The sequence below is a fragment of the Onychostruthus taczanowskii genome, unplaced genomic scaffold, assembly GCF_017590055.1.
Source record: "Onychostruthus taczanowskii isolate IOZ18803 unplaced genomic scaffold, ASM1759005v1 scaffold5, whole genome shotgun sequence".
Classification (NCBI taxonomy): Eukaryota; Metazoa; Chordata; class Aves; order Passeriformes; family Passeridae; genus Onychostruthus; species Onychostruthus taczanowskii.
Genome location: NW_024502568.1, coordinates 6021151 through 6037675, shown reverse-complemented (window position 1 = coordinate 6037675; position 16525 = coordinate 6021151). Strand labels below are relative to the sequence as shown.

The following is a 16525-nucleotide window of genomic DNA, read 5'->3' as shown; positions in this document are numbered from 1 at the left end:
AAGCACAGTGAGTTTCCCACAGCACTGGAGCTGATGTGAGGGGAGGTTTGGGAGCTTCACAGGTACCTTTGGGCTTTCCAGGTCAGACCTCAACCCTGAAGTGTTGCCTTGGAGCCCTCCAGTAGCTCTTGGGTGCATGTGCAGGATCCAGCCAGGCATATGCAGGATCCACCAGAGATGGCAGGATCTGCTCCTCCAGGGCATTGCTCCCTTCCCACCCAGGGCATCCCACTGAGCCTGCCAGAGCTCAGGGCACATCAGAAACAAGGGTATTTACTGATGCCTCAGCTCTGTGTGCCACACCATGGGCTCACCAGGGCCACCCAGCCCTCACCTGCCCAGCCGTGAGCTCCTACCACAGCACCTGTGTCCTGCAGCCCCCTCGACCTCAGCACTGTCATAGCCTGGTGATGTCCCTCACTGCAGACGTCAACCCAACCCCTGCTCCTACTTTGAAGATACAGGCCCATCCTGCTCTCACCCTCTGCATCAGCCCTGTTTTACGGGCATGGTTTCCCCCATATCCCTAATAAAGCTGGCACAGGGCACTCCAGCTTCTGGGAGGAGATTGTTACAGTCCCCTGTCCCTCCTCTGCTCCTTCCAGGACACCTCCATGCTGCTCAGCTGCTCCTGCCCTGCTCCCAGGCAGGACTACACGGCCCCCACTGCTCCCCAGGGAACGTGCCCATCACCTTGGTGTCCGGGCAGGCCTCGAGCTGCTTGTTTGCTCTGCCTTGGGGACTGGGCCATTTCCCAGCAACCCTCTGCCTTACCCTTGCTGGGATTTCTGCTTTCCGTGGCATGGCAGGGAGCCAGCTGTGGCGTGCCTGGGAACGAGCAGGCAGAGGCAGGCCAGCATCATCCAGGGAACACAGTGAGCCCTGTGCCCACACTCTCTGCCAGGGTACGAGGGACATAAGGAGACAACTCCCCTCTGCCTTGCCCACATCAGCCTGGTCCCATGTTCAGATATAAGTGATCAGGACAGCTTCAAACCGAAAAGTCATTTTATTGGTACCATACATGACTCATAAATGGCACAAACTATGGAGGGGAGGAAGGAAGAAAAAAAAAAAAAAAAAAAAAAAAAGGAACAAAAAGGCATTACAGTGTGCCCATGGCAGTGAGGGCTCTGCACCCTCCACAGCAGCCGTGCAGCATGGCATGGAGAATCGTACCTTAACTGTGATGCAGAGCCCCCCTCCCTGCCACACTGGGCTCCCACCCCCCCTGCAAAGGGGCTGGGGGGACCCCTGTGCCTGGGGGTCTGAGGGGCCGAGCCCTCCAGCTCCGGCCTGCCCATGGAGGGGCCCAGGAGCCAACACAGGCATCTCTCCAGGGATCTTCAGCTTGACATCACACCAGGGCTGACTCAAGGCTCTGTCTCCCTGCTCAACCACAGGGACAGCAGAAGGAGAGGACACACAGGGTTTCCCCCACTCCATCTCAGCCAACCTCCTGCAGTCTCACCCACGAGTGGGCAAAGCACAGGGTGCTAGTAGCACCCCTGCAGCAGCCAGAGCCCCGGGGACAGCAGGCCCTCAGTGACACCCTGCCAGCCCCAAGCCCCATGGGGCAGTGGGACACAGACTGTGGGATCCCCAGCAGGGAACTGGGGGGTGTATGACAGAGAGAATGGAGTGCACCCCTCACTCCCCCAAACTTCAGGGCTGCTCTGCCTGCCCCAGGCTCCCTTACGCACGCAGACAGACACACAGACCTCTCGCACACACACTCTTACACACACTGATACCCCCACTAGGGCAGTCCCCTCCCACAGCAGCACTTGCTGCAACCCCACCACGGGGCATGCCAGGGGGCTCCCACAGGCAGCCCAGACTCCCATCTTCCCCCAAAACCCCACTCCAAGGCTGCTGGGGTGAACTAGTTAGTTAGCACAAACACCCTCCCCCGGCACCTCCCATCTTCTCCTTGGAAAAAGCCTTGGAAGGGATTATTTTTTTTCTCTTTTTTTTTTTTTTTAAACCAAAAAAAAAACCCCAAAAATTATTACTTTTCTCATCGTTTCCCCTAACATCAATGGAGGCACCTGCTCTAGTGATAACACATTGAAAGAACAGTATCGTACACACTGTCTACAGCGCGGAAATGTACAAGCACGAGGTACACGAACCCGAGGGGGGGAGCGGGGACAACAGCACACAAGATTTACATTGAGAAGAGAGGCGGGGGGCTGGCCCCCCTGACCTCTGGAGGGATTAGAAAGGAAGTCTGCAAAGTCTCTCCTTGGTTTGAAGCTCTCCGAACTGGATATAAAACGAGACTTCCAAGAGAAGAAGCCTGTACAAAAGTCAGGACAGGGTGAAAGGGTTTGGGACAGGAGGGGGGAATGGGCAAGGGGGCTCAGGGGGTATTTTCCCATTTTTTTTTTTCTTTCTCTTTTTTAAACTTACAATTTAATAATATTATTTTTTTTTTCTTAAAAAAAGACAAAAGTAGGAGGTACCAGGAGCCAGGGGTTCCAAAGGGGCCCCAGGCAGACTCACGCAGGGTGGAGGGAAACACAGGGGCTGCAGGCAGGGAACAAGGACACCGGCTGCTCCAGCAGAGCCCCAGGTCCTCCGTGCCCCCCCAGCCCCCCACCACGCACTTCCTATATACAAGAGTCCCCCCATGGCTGTGCTGCGCTCTCGCTCTGGGGAGCGAGGGGAAGGGGAAGGTGCAGGAGAGTGGGAAAATGTGACGGGGCCCTATCCTCAACACCATCCCAGCACTGCAGGATCTGACCCTGGCAGGAGGAAGCTCCGTGGCAGAGCCTGAGGCACAGGGAAGGCTTTCCATCACTGCCCCTCCCAACCAGCCCCACGTTGGACTGGGGATGTGCAACCCCACTGCAAGTGGCTGCTCAGCAAACACCAGCCACAGGGCCCAGGGAGGAGGAGGGTCTCTGCGCTGTGCCAGACCCCAACACACGGCATCTGGTAACGCCAGCCGCTGCCAACACCTCCCCACCATTCCCCCTCACTTGGCAGGGAGGGGTCGGGCATGTTGGGACAGGGATGAGAAGCTCTCTGGGCAAGAAGCAGAAAAGAAGAGCGGAGGGGGAATAATGAAGCTACGGCCCCGGAAACCCACCCCTGCCCTGGGGTCCGTCAGGGAGGCAGGCGTGGGGGCGCGGGGAGGCGGCGGGGGTGACGGCTGGGGGCTGCCTGCCTGGTGTGCACCCCGGGCCGTGCACCCCATCATTGACGTGGCGCCGATCCGCCCCCGGTACCTCGCCGCTTCCCAGTCACTCTCCGTTGCAAATGTACAGGTAGATTGGTTGGGACTGAGTCCACGGGGCGGCGGGGGGGCCGTTACTGCGACGCCTGCGACGTGGGGTTCTCTGACTTGCTCTCCTGGCTGGAGGGCGGTTTGCTGTTCCAGGGGCTGTTGGCCCCCAGCGCCGGCGAGTTGTTGAAGCTGTCCTCGTCGTCGATGCCGTTGGCGGCGTCAAACTGCGTGTTCTCCAGCCGGGTGATGAGGCGCTCGTCCTCGTCCCCAAACTCCCCCCCCATCAGCGTGGGCTCGCCTACCACCATCACATCCTGAAAGGGGAGACGGTCCCGAAACATAATCGAGGTGGGGGGAGCCTGGGCCGCTAGACCCCCTCTCATCAGCGCAGCCCCTTTCCCCAGCTGTAGGGCCACGTCCTCATCTCCACTGCAGAACCTGAGCTGGGGCACTGAGTGGGGCAAACACATCCTCGCTCCCTTGCAGGAGAGCAAAGGGACTCAGGGAAGGCAGCTGGGACACCCCCTCCTTCTTTTCTCCATCACATGGGAAGAACTGGGGTGGCTCAGATAGGCAACCCTGGGGGTCAGCCCCTAACAGCTCCCAGGGGCAGGGGTAGAGAACCCTCCCCTCCACCCCAGAGCAGGAAGAGAGAATGGAAACGGGATGCTTACAGGTACCTGACTGGACAGGGCAAAGGTGCTGGCTGGGCTCTTCTTCTTGCTGTTGCTGTTGTTGGTGTTTCCCCCACCAGAGCTCATGGTGCTGCCGCCCGACATCTTCCTTTTCCGGCGCTTGCTGGGCTGCTGCCGTGCTGGCTCAGCTGGTGAAGGATGGAGACATACATGGTCAGTCCCAACAAGAGGAAGCTGATACCCCCCAGGCCCTTTTATGCAAACCCTACTTCTTCAAGGAACACATTCCTCTCCAGGCTGTATCACCACCCTCCTCACCTCCACAGCTCTGCTGTCCTCCCAGACCAGAGGACAGGTGAGGGGGCAGCTGAGGTGAGGAACATTTCCATTCCTGCTTTGTTTTCCACTAGCAGCTGGCAGCCCCGAGGCAGGGAGCACTGGCTGCCTGCAGCCCTGCTCTGCACCACTGGGAAGGCAGACCAGCATAGAAAGAAGCCAAATGCCTGGTTCACCACTCCCAGCCTTATGAAACAAAGCCAAGAACAGCTCTGGGGCTGGGAGAAGCTGGCACGGAGGGCAGGGCCTGAGCAGGCAGTCCCAGAGACCCCCAGGCAGCACAGCAGGCAGTGTGAGACTCACCGGGCGGAGCAACCATCCGCTGCCACTTCTGGAAGAGGCAAGTCTTGAGGCAGTCCCGGGGACTGAGGCTGTAGGTCTTGTGCCGTGACATGAGCTCCTGCATTGGTTCTAGGATTACACAGAGCTGCAGAGAACAGACAGACTCTGGGTTAGATTGCAATGAAAAATGCCTCAGAAAAAATGGAGACCCCAAAACCCTAACCCTACAGCTCTACAGGCAGGTGTCTGTGCTGCAACAACCCAAGCCACGCCATGAGTTTGTGGGATTTGGCAGACTCACTGCTCCATAGCTCTCTACAGCCCCTCTGCAAGATCCTTTTCACACAGCCAGCCTTGCAGCCTACCCACATGCCAGGGCACCCAGGCTTCAGGCAGCTGAGAGCACAAGACATGGCAGAGCTGCAACCCCCCTCTTCTCGCACACTTACTCGGAGGTAGTTGAGTGTGGAGTTTGAGAGCCCACAGCGTGTGATGTTCTTGGATAACTGGTCCAGCATCTGGGGATCCTGTGCCTAGGAGTGAGAGGGACAGAAGGCTCAGCTGCATCCAGGCTGGGAACAGCCCTCCTGTGCCCTGGCCTGTGATGCAGGACTGGGTTGAGGTCCCCCACCTGTACAGCAGCCTGAGGAGCTCAACAGCCCTGTGCTGTTCATGCCCAGGGGAGCTCCAGGAGCTGTACTCACATGCATGGCAAGGATGCTGCGGGGAATAAGTTCTCGATGCTGGCGGATGCTGAAATGCCACGTCTTTATCCTCATCATGTCATCAAACATGAACTCCAGGTAGAGCCGCCCCTCCACACACACCTGGGTGGGCAGGGCACAGGGTCAGGCACAGGCTGCCCCAGCTTCCCCCAGCCCAGATCCCCTGGGAACCCACTGCTGCACACTGGAACACACTCACAGTGGCTTGCCTCTGCCTCTCGTGAGTCTCAACAGAAGCCACACCCACGAGCCCAAAATGCACAGCCCCGTGGGATTGTAGCCACCAAGAGGGCACAAAAAACCAAGGCAGGAGGGCAGCAGAAGCTGCGGGTGCTGGCAGTACCTGGGTGAACATGGGCTTGCCATGCTGGGTGACCATGGTGCACTGGTCACAGTCCAGCGAGACGAAGTTGTTGTGGAAGGATTCCTTGGGGTGCTTGAGCACGTAGTACAGCTCTGTGGCTCCCCCTTCAAAGATGCTGCGGAAGTAACGGGGAATCAGAGTCCGGCCAATCGCTGCAGCAGGAGAAAGAGGAAAATAAGGTCAGTAAACCCAGCTCATCCAGATGTTCCTTGGAATGTACATGAAGAGGGTCCCCCCATGCCTTCTGGCTGGAAACAGCTGAGCTCTGACAGGCTACCCACATCCCCCATAGCACACAACTGTCTCCTGCTGAATGGCAATACCCTTAGGAAGGAGGGCTCCAGCTGGTACTCACTGTATCTCTTTGGTCCATCCTCCAAGCAGAAAGTGATTGTTAACATGGCGTCATCCTCAAAGAACTCTGTGGTGAAGGCATCCCACCACAGATTGTCACATTCCTGGGGACGGCAGAGAGATGCTAAGTTACAGAGAGGAGACAGAAACAGACAGACAGACAGGCACTGGCTGCCAAGCACAGCAGCCACGTGCTCAACCCATGGAAGACTGCGCTCTGAGCTGAGTGCTCAGAGATGGGGGTGATAACCCCTGTCCCACGGCCACATGTGGGAGAAGGTGGTGGGGGGCCCCACTGCTGAAATACTGCCCTGGCCAGCCCTCACCCTCCCAGGTGCCTACCTCTGTCCAGTTCTGCAGCCGCTTGTTGAGCTCAAATATCCTGTAGTCGGTCTGGTTCCCGTACGGCGTGTGCCTCCTGCCCAGACAGCACAGCAAGCCATCAGAGGGGATGGCAGCCACAGGGTGTGGAGAGGTCCTGAGCCCACAGGGGGAATACATACAGCCCCTCCAGGGCTGGCAGAGTCTGAGCAATCCTCCCACAAGCCCCAGCTAGCATGCTGGCCCTGCTGAGGCACCCCCACCACAGGCACGAGCTCCCCCCAAGCAGGGTCCACACCGGCCCCCCATGCTTACCCGATTCCAGGCTCCAGGTACGTCGGTGGGTACATAGGAGTAGGTCTAGCAGTGGAAAGAGATGCAGTCACATCAGTGCTAGCAGGGATCTCTCTGCTCACCACAGCTCCTACTTCCCTGGCTACAGCAGGCAGTCAGGCTCACTGGAGCTGAGTGACTCCCCACAGTGCAGACTGTACTCTGGCTGCCAACATTTGATGGCCCCGTGGGGCGAGCTGTAGCCCAAAACTGGCCTCTGATCCCACATCATTGGCTCCACCACCCCTGAGACCCAGCCAACTGCTCTTTGGGGACATACCCAGCTCCTGTGCAGCAGTGACTGGTGCCAGGCAGGACAGACACTGAAGAAGGGGCTGTTTTGGCAGGAGCTGGGAGGGCTCCCTGTCATTCCAGGGGCTTGATCAGGCAAAGGGCTTGGCCTGACAGAGCTCAGGGCCTGGAGGCTTCCTTCATTCCAAATATCACTCATTCTCAACCCACTATCACCTGTGCCTGCTCCAATTCCCTCTTTGCCCTTGTGCTAACTGAACTCCATGCACTGCAGTCTCTGTTTGCTGCTGGGAAGCATAACACAGAGAGCATGGGGTGCAAACTGCAGAGTGTCCTCGACATTGCAGACCCATCCCTGGGCCCCAGCTCACCCCACATCTCGATCCAGCATGGTGCCTGGGTGGAAGGGGGGGAAGGCGTTGCCGTTCGGGGGCTCCTTTGGCGAGTACAGCTTGAACGACTTAGAGGAACAGCCTGGAGAAAGAGAGAGAGAGAGAGAGAGGACACGGGTCAGTCAGGGGCACCCTGTGAGGAAAGACACGCTGCTGCTGCTGCTGCTGGAGGAGGAGGTGGAAGGATGCACTAGTCAAGCCCCCATCAGCACAGCAGCACAGCCCTATCCCTTCTCTGCTGCCCCCGGATGTCAGCTTACTCCCTTCATCCCACACACAGCTCCAGGCCTCCCGTGTGCAGGATGGAACTCAGAGGGTCAAGGCTGAGCTCTCAGGATCAGCAGCCAGAGGGGTCCAACTGCATCCCAAGCATTTCTCACTGGTACCCAAAGTTTGTCAGTTCTCAGCTGGCTGGGCTTTGAGGATGTGCCCGAGGGGGACAGTCCAGCTGGTGAGCCCAGAGAGGGGCTGGCTGGGCCCTAGCCCTTCCTCCCACACTGCTCCTAATCCCACACTGACCGACCCGGGAATCACACAGGATCTTTTTGCTGACCTTTCTATCGTCATGGTGACGGGTGAATAATTGCCCAGAGGGATGGATGGCAGGTCCCCAGGCAGCCACCATCTGCTGCTCAGGCAGGCCAGTGGCCACCCGGATCCAGGCGGACAGAGAGATCCCACATGCCAGCCCCCAGCTGTGATCAAACCACCCAAAGCCTCACCGCCCACCACAGCACCAGGGCAAAGGAAAAAGGGCCCACAGAGGGGTATGGGGTGTGATGGCGTCTGCAACGGAGCACACGACATGTGAAACCAGCACACATCCTGAAAGCAACCTGGGGCCCCCAGACCTGCTAAGAGAAGACATTAGGTATGCCGGGCAGAGCCAGCCCCAGCCAGGCTCCTTAGGGGCAGCCAGGAGCTCCCACACTCACCACCCACTGCCACCACAAGGACAGGTTCCCGGGCGCAGTGGCTGCCAGCAGCGCTCCCGAGCCCCGCGGGAGCCCCGGCACGCCCCGCGGCTGGCAGGACCCGGCACGCTGCGCCAGGATGCTGCCGAGGCACGCGGCTCCCTCCCTCCGGCAGGCAGGCGGGCAGACGGGCTGACCTGGATGGGGCGCAGCAGTGGGCGAGCTGCCAGGCAGCTCCGGCTCCACCGGCTCAGCCGGCCTGCAGAGCACAGACACGTCTCCCCCCGTCCCGCCGCGGGCGGGGGCCCCGGAGCCGGCCGTGCCGGGCTACCGCTGCAGCCGGGGCCAAGGCGGGATCCCCATCGGCTGCCCGCCCGCACACAGCCCTGGGACCGGCACTTCCCAACGCCCACGAACCGCCAGGATTGCAACCCGGTACTGCAGAACGCAAAGCCAGCAGGGAGGGAAGCGTCCCAGAGGCGCCAGACACACCAGTCCCCCTCTGGGCTCCCCTCCACGGCCACGCTGTGCAGAAGGGTGCCGGGACAGGATCGGAGCAGCAGCTCGACCATGATGGATACAGGAGGGGAGTAAAAAGCACCAGAGCCAAGGAAAGCAGTGCCACCAGCACAGGGACCCAAGATGTCCAGCTTGTTGCAACAAAGAGCTCATTAGCCAACAGAGGTGAATAACCAAGGCACCACCTTCACCCCTGCCGAGCCATCTGGGACCCCAAGTCAGCAGTCACAGGGATTGCACACGCTGCTGAGCAAGGGCTGGTCAAAAATAGAAGGGGTCACCTCCCGAGTATTAAATCCAACTTGCAATGGGGAAAATACGTGTTTTACTTCTTGATTTTTTGGGACCTTTTCACCACGTTTCCCCACAGCAGCTGAACCCAGCTCCTCTCCAGCACTCACCAGGATCTACCAGTCCTGTGGGGCTGGAGCCAGCCCAGCCACTCAGCCGTGGCTCACTGTTCCCACTCCTGCCCGCCTGCAGTGAGGATAAGTCGGACATGGCACAATTTCTCATATAGCTGCTAACAATGTCAGCCCCTTGTTCTTACTGAATGTTTTCACAGATAAAACAAGTTTTAATAGGGAGTTCGGTGCTAGTCAGTTGCTGCTGCAGAGGAGTTTTTGCTTTCTGCTTTATCCACATCAACTTGTGCCTAACAGACAATAATTCAGTCCAAACTGTACTAGAAACATAGCATTTCTATTTCCTCCACTCTGTTGTTATACAACATGACACTGAAGCATGTTCAGCACATAGGAAACTTCCCAAAACTCCCAAACTTCTGCTGAAAACAAACCAATTCATTAGGCAGAGACAGCAGTGGCTGAAGCACTGCTTGTTTCTGGTCATCATGTCCTGAGGGGCAGAAAAAAATCAGACCCAGCAGGTCTCATCCTTCAATTCTTTGTTTTCATTCACTGATGAGACATGGGAAGACTAAATTCCCAAGGCTTCTTGCTATCTTCAGTACCCATCTTGTTTTTCAGGGTGCAGGAAGGTCTCCTGGGGTGGTGAGACCAGGGAGACACATCACTCTCCATCCATTGTGCTTCTCATGCTCTTCCCTAGCTCCCTGCTGCTGGAGATGGGACAGAAGACCAGCCAGGCCAGCACTTCTACCCAAGCCTCCATTTCCATCCTGGGCCTTTCCCAGCAGGTTAGTATGGAGACACCCTGCTTTTGGAGCTCTGAGCGACCTGTGTTAGGATCGAGAGGAGTAGAGAGAAGACTGTTATGTGACCTCAGCAAGACTGGCATCCTGACCAAGTATTATTTTTAATGCAGCGTAAAATATGTCACTGGATTCAGTGGTTTGAAATAACACTAACAACAGCCTTAGGATTTGATACAAGCTGTCCAAACTCTACATTCACTGTAGACACACTACACACGTTACATGAAGTAACACAATTACTTTACAGCAGCAGGAACACCAACTTTTACTCACACATAGGTCATGCTGCCTGGTCCAGGACATCCCTCCATCACCACCTCTTTTCTTGGTACTGCCCCAGCTACCTGCAAGCCCTGTCCAGCCAGGTGCAGTGACACAGAAATGCAGGATGTGGCCTGTCCTAAGCACCTGGTCCTAGCTGCTGTTTCTGCATACCCCTGCTCTGCCTCCTGCTTTGAGCACAGGATCTGGGCAGGGTTGGTGATGCAGGCAGGCTTTGTGTGAACAGGGATGCTGCTTGGTGGCTGAGCATGCAATGCCCCCGTGGAGCATGAGGCAAAGGAGATGCTTCCTGTGGTGGCTCACAGGTGCTGCCCCAGTGACACAAAAACATTCAGCAAGGGAAAAAATCAGGCTGACGCTGCAGCTGGTGAGCTACCGGCCCAGGCAGGTCTGGGCAAAGAGCACAGTGCTCGTGGCCAGGTGGGAGGCTCCATGGCTCCTCCTCAGCGTGGAGGCACAGGAGAAGAGAACCCCGGAAGGAATCTCACACCTCAGCACCCTCGGCCGAGGCCAGGTCCACAGACCTGCTGCAAAAGCGTGGGCAAGTAAACAGCTCCAGGTGGGCGACCGGCCCAGAACAGACGGCAGTGCCCTGCCTGTGACTCGTCTACAGCCCAGCACTGCCCAACCCTCCATGTCTTCTCCTCTGCTGCTCCTGCTTGTGAACTATCAGCCCTACGAGAAAAGCTCTTCTGGTGCACTGTCCGGTGGGTTTGCTGGAGCAGGAATGATTCGCATCCCAGCCAAGCTCACAGAGCTGGGGAACATCAGATTTCCCAAGGCACCAAAAGCACGGTGGAGACCTCACAGAGCCAACACAGCCAGGAGATAGCAGGGTACTGTGAGCTGAGACCAGCACCATGGAGCTGCCTGCCTGGCCAGGGGACATGGAAAGCAGGGAGAAAAGCCCTGCCTGAACTCCCATAACTTCAGTTCACCATCAAAGAGCAAAGGACAAAGGCAAAGCAACATCAACATCTCGTTCCTCCTGTACCTGTGGCTGCTGGAATCAGTGCCCCCCTACCAGACAGGAGCCACCCCTGTCTGGGCAGCCAGTGTGCTCTCTGTGACAGCAGCAAAGCTCACCACCAAGGCAGAGGCTAAAAACACAAATGATGAAAAAAAAATGAAGAAGTGGGGCTTGAAAGGGGCTGCAGGGTTACAGCTCAGCTGGGGAGGGTCCTGCTCCTCCCAGGAGCCTGGGAAGAAGAGAGGCCAGTCTCCTAAGCCGGCCGGGCCGGTGCTTCCCGGAATGCTCCGTGCCTGCTTCCTGGCTGCCTAACGAGGCTTTAAAGTGTAAATAGCGGCATTGTTTCGCAGGGCTGCCTCGGTGGGGTGTGGGTGCCCTGATAGCGGGAAGAAATACATCTTCCCAGGCCAGTACTGCTGGCATGAGGGTGCTATCTGGGACTGGGTGCAGGGCAGCGTCTCAAATAATTCACGTGGTTTTGCCCAGTGACAGTGCCTGGTGTCCGGGAAGTTGGCAGGGCTGGGAGGCAAACACAAAGTATTCAGAGTGACTAGGACAGGCAGAGGCACATGGAGCACACCATGGTCTGTCTCCACAAGCCTGCCTTCACCTCTTCTTTCTCCTTTCTTTGGAATAGAGTGGATTGGGAGAGACCAGTTGCAAACTCCGAGGCTGTTCTTAAGCCCACAGGAACCCAGGTGGAACCCACAAGACACAGCCTGAGACATTATCAGTGACAATATCAATCTGCAGAAACCCTGTTTGCTTTAAAAATGAACAACTGGTGAAGCTGAAGCTCCCACGAGGCTGGGCTCTCCAGGGAAGAGGAGATATCACTTTTGGAAGAGACCATGTGCCATGGACTCAGTGGCATCCAGAGGCTGACCCTGGCTAGGATGCTGCCTGTCCGAAGGCAAAACCTGCATCGCTGCCTGCCTGGCTGCATGCAGGGACTACTCTCTCACTTTTCCCAAGCTGCACATCCGAGCCGTCCACAGAGCTTATCTGGACCACAAGCTGCCTCCCTGCCCACAGCACACCACGTGCATGGCGTCCCAGCCCCAGGTCACATCCTGCAACATTAGTGCAAAAGTCCCCCACAGCAGCACACAAAGCATCTGAACCCAAGGGTGCTCTTCTCTGCAGATCAGGTCACAAATTTAGGGGGACAGCCAGAGAAGGGATAACTACCTGCAGCTAATTATTACAAAGTGACAATCTTGATGTAGGCTGCAAAGCAGTGCCATCTGAAAGCATCAGGTGAGGAGAACCTGGCGGGATGTGGAATTGCAGGTCAGGGCTCAGCACAGTCCCACAGCCCCAGCTCTGCCAGGGTCCAGGGTGTCCCAGGAAGGCATCCTCTGGAGCTGGACATTAGGCTGGGGCCCCAGGGAACTGCACTGCCCTGCAGTACCTAGGGACAGCAGGAGTCTCCCCTCTCCCATTTTCTTCCTCAGATGATTCAGACACGTAGACGGGGAATTCTCCAGGAGGGAAAAAGGGAGAAAAGCACACCCCACCAATTGCAAAACAGCCAGAAAATTGAATCACGTCCATGGCTGCAAGCCCCAGATGCAATCCCACAGATAACCCAGTTTCAGCTCCACTACTATCAACTTACCACGAGGCAGTCATTTCCTGCAACTCTCAGGGAAATATCCCACTGTCCCTAATTACTCCTTTCAGTTCACTGTCTCAAAAATGATCCATAATCAAACGCTGTTGGTTTCAGCCTCAGAAATGCACCTTTCAAATTTTCAGACACTTTCCCTTTCTCCCAGACCCCTTCACCTTGGGGCCCTGCCACCCTGCAGCGCCCAGGCTCACATCCCTCCTGCAGCACGCATCAGTGCAGCACTGGCAAACAAACGAACAATGTCGTGTGGGAACCATGGGGCTGGAAAAAAAACCCTGTCAGCATACCTAGAATAAAAACCTCCTGACAAACTAGGATTTTCATCATCAAAGGTTTTCTAGGCTCTGCGGCAGCACAGAAAAATTCAGTTATAGCTAGCCATGCCAATGGCCCTGCAGAACATGAAGCCAACATCCCCACTCACAGCTGCTTGCCTGCCACGCACATGGTGGAACAAAACTACACAGCTCTGCATGGTATTGTGGGCTTGTTGCTCAGGGCAGCCCTCCATAGGGACAAGACCTGCCTGGGAGAGCTGGAGCTGAGAGCCACAGCGCAGTGAAGCGACAGCAAGAGGCTGCGGCCTGTGCTTACACTGAGAGAGGGGGATCCACAGTGATCCTCCAGGCCGGCAGGACCCCCAGCGCTGCTGCCTCGGAGCGCAGGAGGCTGTCAGCCCCCACGTGGCGCATGGAGATTCGCGATCCCGGGATGCAACGCTCCCCCTCGCTCCTGCCGCTGCCAGCGCCGAGAGCTGCACGCTGGGACGCGTAGTCTCCGGAGACGGCGGCCCTGAAGCCGCCGGCCGCCTTGCTCCATGTTGCCTCCTAGGTGGAGCCCCGCAGCCCTGGCAGCCGGCCAGACGCCCGCTCCGGAGGGGGGAAAAGAGCTGGATAACTCCCGCGGCGAGGATCCAGCTGGCCTCGCTGGGGCAGCGTGCGCCCGGGGGCGAACCATGACGCTGGTGTGCAGCGCCTGCCACAAGGTCTGGACCACTCACAGATGCCCATGGAGAGGAGGGACAGTGTGAGCATGGCGGGAACCCACTCAGTGCGACTTAGAAAGCACCTCCATGGCTTCTTCGAGCTGCCAGGGTAAGCCTCTGCCCCCCTGCTCAGGCAGAACTTCTCTCTTCTCAGTACTTGGTTAAAAGGCAACATGGAAGTGGCTGAACGAGGGACAGGCAGGCTGCTGACAACACTGGGGACAGAGCAAATGCAGTGGTTGCTGGACTCCCACCTCTGAACACACAGCACGTGCTGCCACTGGTGTCAGGCCTTTGGACAACCAGTGCAGGATGGGGCCAAAACCCCAGGAAGCAAAAGGACATGGTATGGTCAAGCACACCTGCCTAGTGCTCCTGAAGGCACAAGGAACCCAGCTCCAGGAAAACCCTCTTACCCCAGCATCCCTGGTTACAACTCCACCCGACACAACAGCAACCCACGGGGTAGCAAACCTCACTGCGGCAAGTGTGACAACCCACAAACACACACAGAGCAAACAACAGCAGGAGCACTCTGTCCTCACATCACTCAGAGGATGGGAGGTTTCCAAGGGAGAGGGCCAGCAGAAGTGCTACCCTGCTCTGCCACCACACAGGACATCAGGTTTGTATGGTTAATGCAGATGTCAAGCTCACACCAGTACAGAGCTGCAAGCACACGAAAGAGGGCATGCTGAGAGAGACCACTGTGGGCCAAGCACTGCTGTCACCCTGCCAGCCATGGAACAGGAATGGAGTCCTGGGGCTGGACTGGTCCTTATCATCCTCTGCTCCTGCATCCTGAGGAGCTGGGCAAGCTCAGGGCTTCCAGTTATTGCTGATCTGTGAAAAGAAGTTGAAAGAGGCTCCAGGTCCCCAGCCTGGGGCACCTTTGCTTCAACTGAACTTCTATGGCTTTTCACTGCCCTTTTCCTATTTTACATGGATTGTGACTTGCTCCTGGTGAGGGGAAAAGTCACCAAACGGCAGCAAAACCTTTGTGTCACCAAGCCTTCCAGCACCAGTCTGTCCCCCTTGGATCACAAGTTTTCCACTTTGAGGCGACACAACTTTATGTCATTCTGCTCAGCACTACTCAGTCTTTAAGGGGTGCTCAGATCACAAACCTGGGATTTCTACAGCATCCAGAGCGGAAAGACCATATTCAGGTCTACTTCAGAGAAAACCATAATTCCCCCACAATGAGATCACTCCAAAACCTAAGGCTTTAAAGGAACAAGGACACTGACATTTACCCATACTTGCAACAGAAGCAGTAAGAGCTGATACCTGACCAGCACTGGAGGAGTCGCTGCAAAACTGCTCAGACAAGGTGCTATGGAAAGCACGTGGAGAGCAACTGGGAAGACCCTGGGATGGGGTGTTTGCTCTCACACCTGCCTGGCCCAGCCTCGATCAGGCTCAGACCCTCCTGGTGAGAAGAAAGCAGGTGACGGTTTGCAGCGTGGGGTAAGCGCACACTGTGTGCCCCTAGAAGGTGACTCCCTGTTAGACTCCACAGCTTCGGAACCCTTTGCTCACACCTCACCCTGAGAGTGGCTGACACCTCTGGTTTTGGCTCCTGCTGTGGCATTGGCTTTGGCTAGGGATGGCAGCTGCTCAGCAGGTTCCTGCCATGGTGCCTGGCTTCTGCCAGCTAAGGCTGCAGGGATGGGATTGGGGGCTGCCCAAGCCAAGGGGGGCCCAGTAGTGCTTATCACCCATCCCTAGCGGGCAGGCTGGCAGGGACAGCTAGGCCAGACACCCGAGATCAGGGCAGCCTACCACAGCAGGCTCTACCAAAGGGGCTCCAGGAAAACACCCACCAAGCTAAGACACCCCTCCACAGCCCTGGCATGCATGCTGACTCCTAAACTGGAGCTGCTGAGGCTTCCTCACTCCTGAGGATGCTGTGCTGACCCTCAGCTTGGTCCCCACTTCTGGCTGGCCCAGGTAAAGCCAGCGCTTTGTCTGCCAGGGAGAATGAGCCCCTGTGTGCCCATGGCCCCCTGAGCCTGGACACCCGGCAAAGCAGCTTCTGAAAGACGTGTGGCCCTCATGTGTTTGCAGCCCTTGGACCTTATACTCCCTTTGCACCCGTGGGAGGCTGGTGGGACCCTGTGAGCTGCGAGCAAGGAGGAAGTTGCAGCAAGCAGTGAGGTGCGGCAGGCGAGCAGCACCAGAGCCGGGCACTGCCCCGTAAACCCCGTGACAGCATAGGCAGGGGCACCAGGAGGGCGTGGGGCAGCTGTCAAGGGGTTTCAGCAGGGGAAGGAACCCGGAGAAGAACAAAGGGAGCTGCGGGCTGGGATGGAGCAAGGCACAGCAGGGCATGGGGGCTGCTGGCAGCACCCCACCAGGCTGGGGGTGTCCCTCCAAAAGCCAATACGTGGTGGAAAGAAAGGGGAGCCAGGGGAAGGGAGGAACACCACAGGCAAGGAGGGGGAAAACAGACATGGGAGCTGGAGGGGAGGGAACGAGCTGAGGGGCCAAGGATGCACTGAGCAGCTGGGGAGGGATGAGGAACAGGAGAACTGGATAAGGATGGAGAGGGAAGCCGAGGAGGGAGAGGGGAGCTGGGGACAGGGAGAGCCGGGTCGGGGGACCAGAGAGCGGGCAGGGGGCTGCCGCGGGGACCCCGGGCCGTACGGGGCCCCGGTGGGGAGCGGCGGCGCGGTGCGGCCGCGCACAACTTCGCAGACGCGGGGGCGGCGCAGGCGGGACCCCGGCCCTCACCTCCGCCGCCCGAGCGGGGCCGCCACCGGGGTGGGGGGGACCGGGAAACTTCCGCGGGGGGGAAGGGGGGCGCGGGG

The 16525-nt window shown here is 57.8% G+C and overlaps 1 protein-coding gene across 4 annotated transcripts in view; it reads right to left on the bottom strand.

The window, feature by feature from the left end:
• Window positions 1-983: 983 nt before the first annotated feature.
• The window catches only part of LDB1 (LIM domain binding 1), a 25856-nt gene continuing 10314 nt past the window's right edge, over window positions 984-16525 (bottom strand). For 2 of the 4 annotated variants that reach the window (XM_041415274.1, XM_041415276.1), the window contains exons 2-11: window positions 7209-7311; window positions 6568-6612; window positions 6274-6349; window positions 5933-6035; window positions 5557-5729; window positions 5193-5315; window positions 4938-5021; window positions 4510-4633; window positions 3910-4058; window positions 986-3549 (exon numbers count right to left, since the gene is read on the bottom strand). In XM_041415274.1, the coding sequence (XP_041271208.1) occupies window positions 3319-3549; window positions 3910-4058; window positions 4510-4633; window positions 4938-5021; window positions 5193-5315; window positions 5557-5729; window positions 5933-6035; window positions 6274-6349; window positions 6568-6612; window positions 7209-7311 (1211 nt within the window). In that variant the 3' untranslated portion in view covers window positions 986-3318. Of the gene's footprint in view, window positions 3550-3909; window positions 4059-4509; window positions 4634-4937; window positions 5022-5192; window positions 5316-5556; window positions 5730-5932; window positions 6036-6273; window positions 6350-6567; window positions 6613-7208; window positions 7312-7782; window positions 7801-16525 lie in introns of those variants that run through there. The other 2 variants (XM_041415277.1, XM_041415275.1) reach the window with 2 other exon arrangements.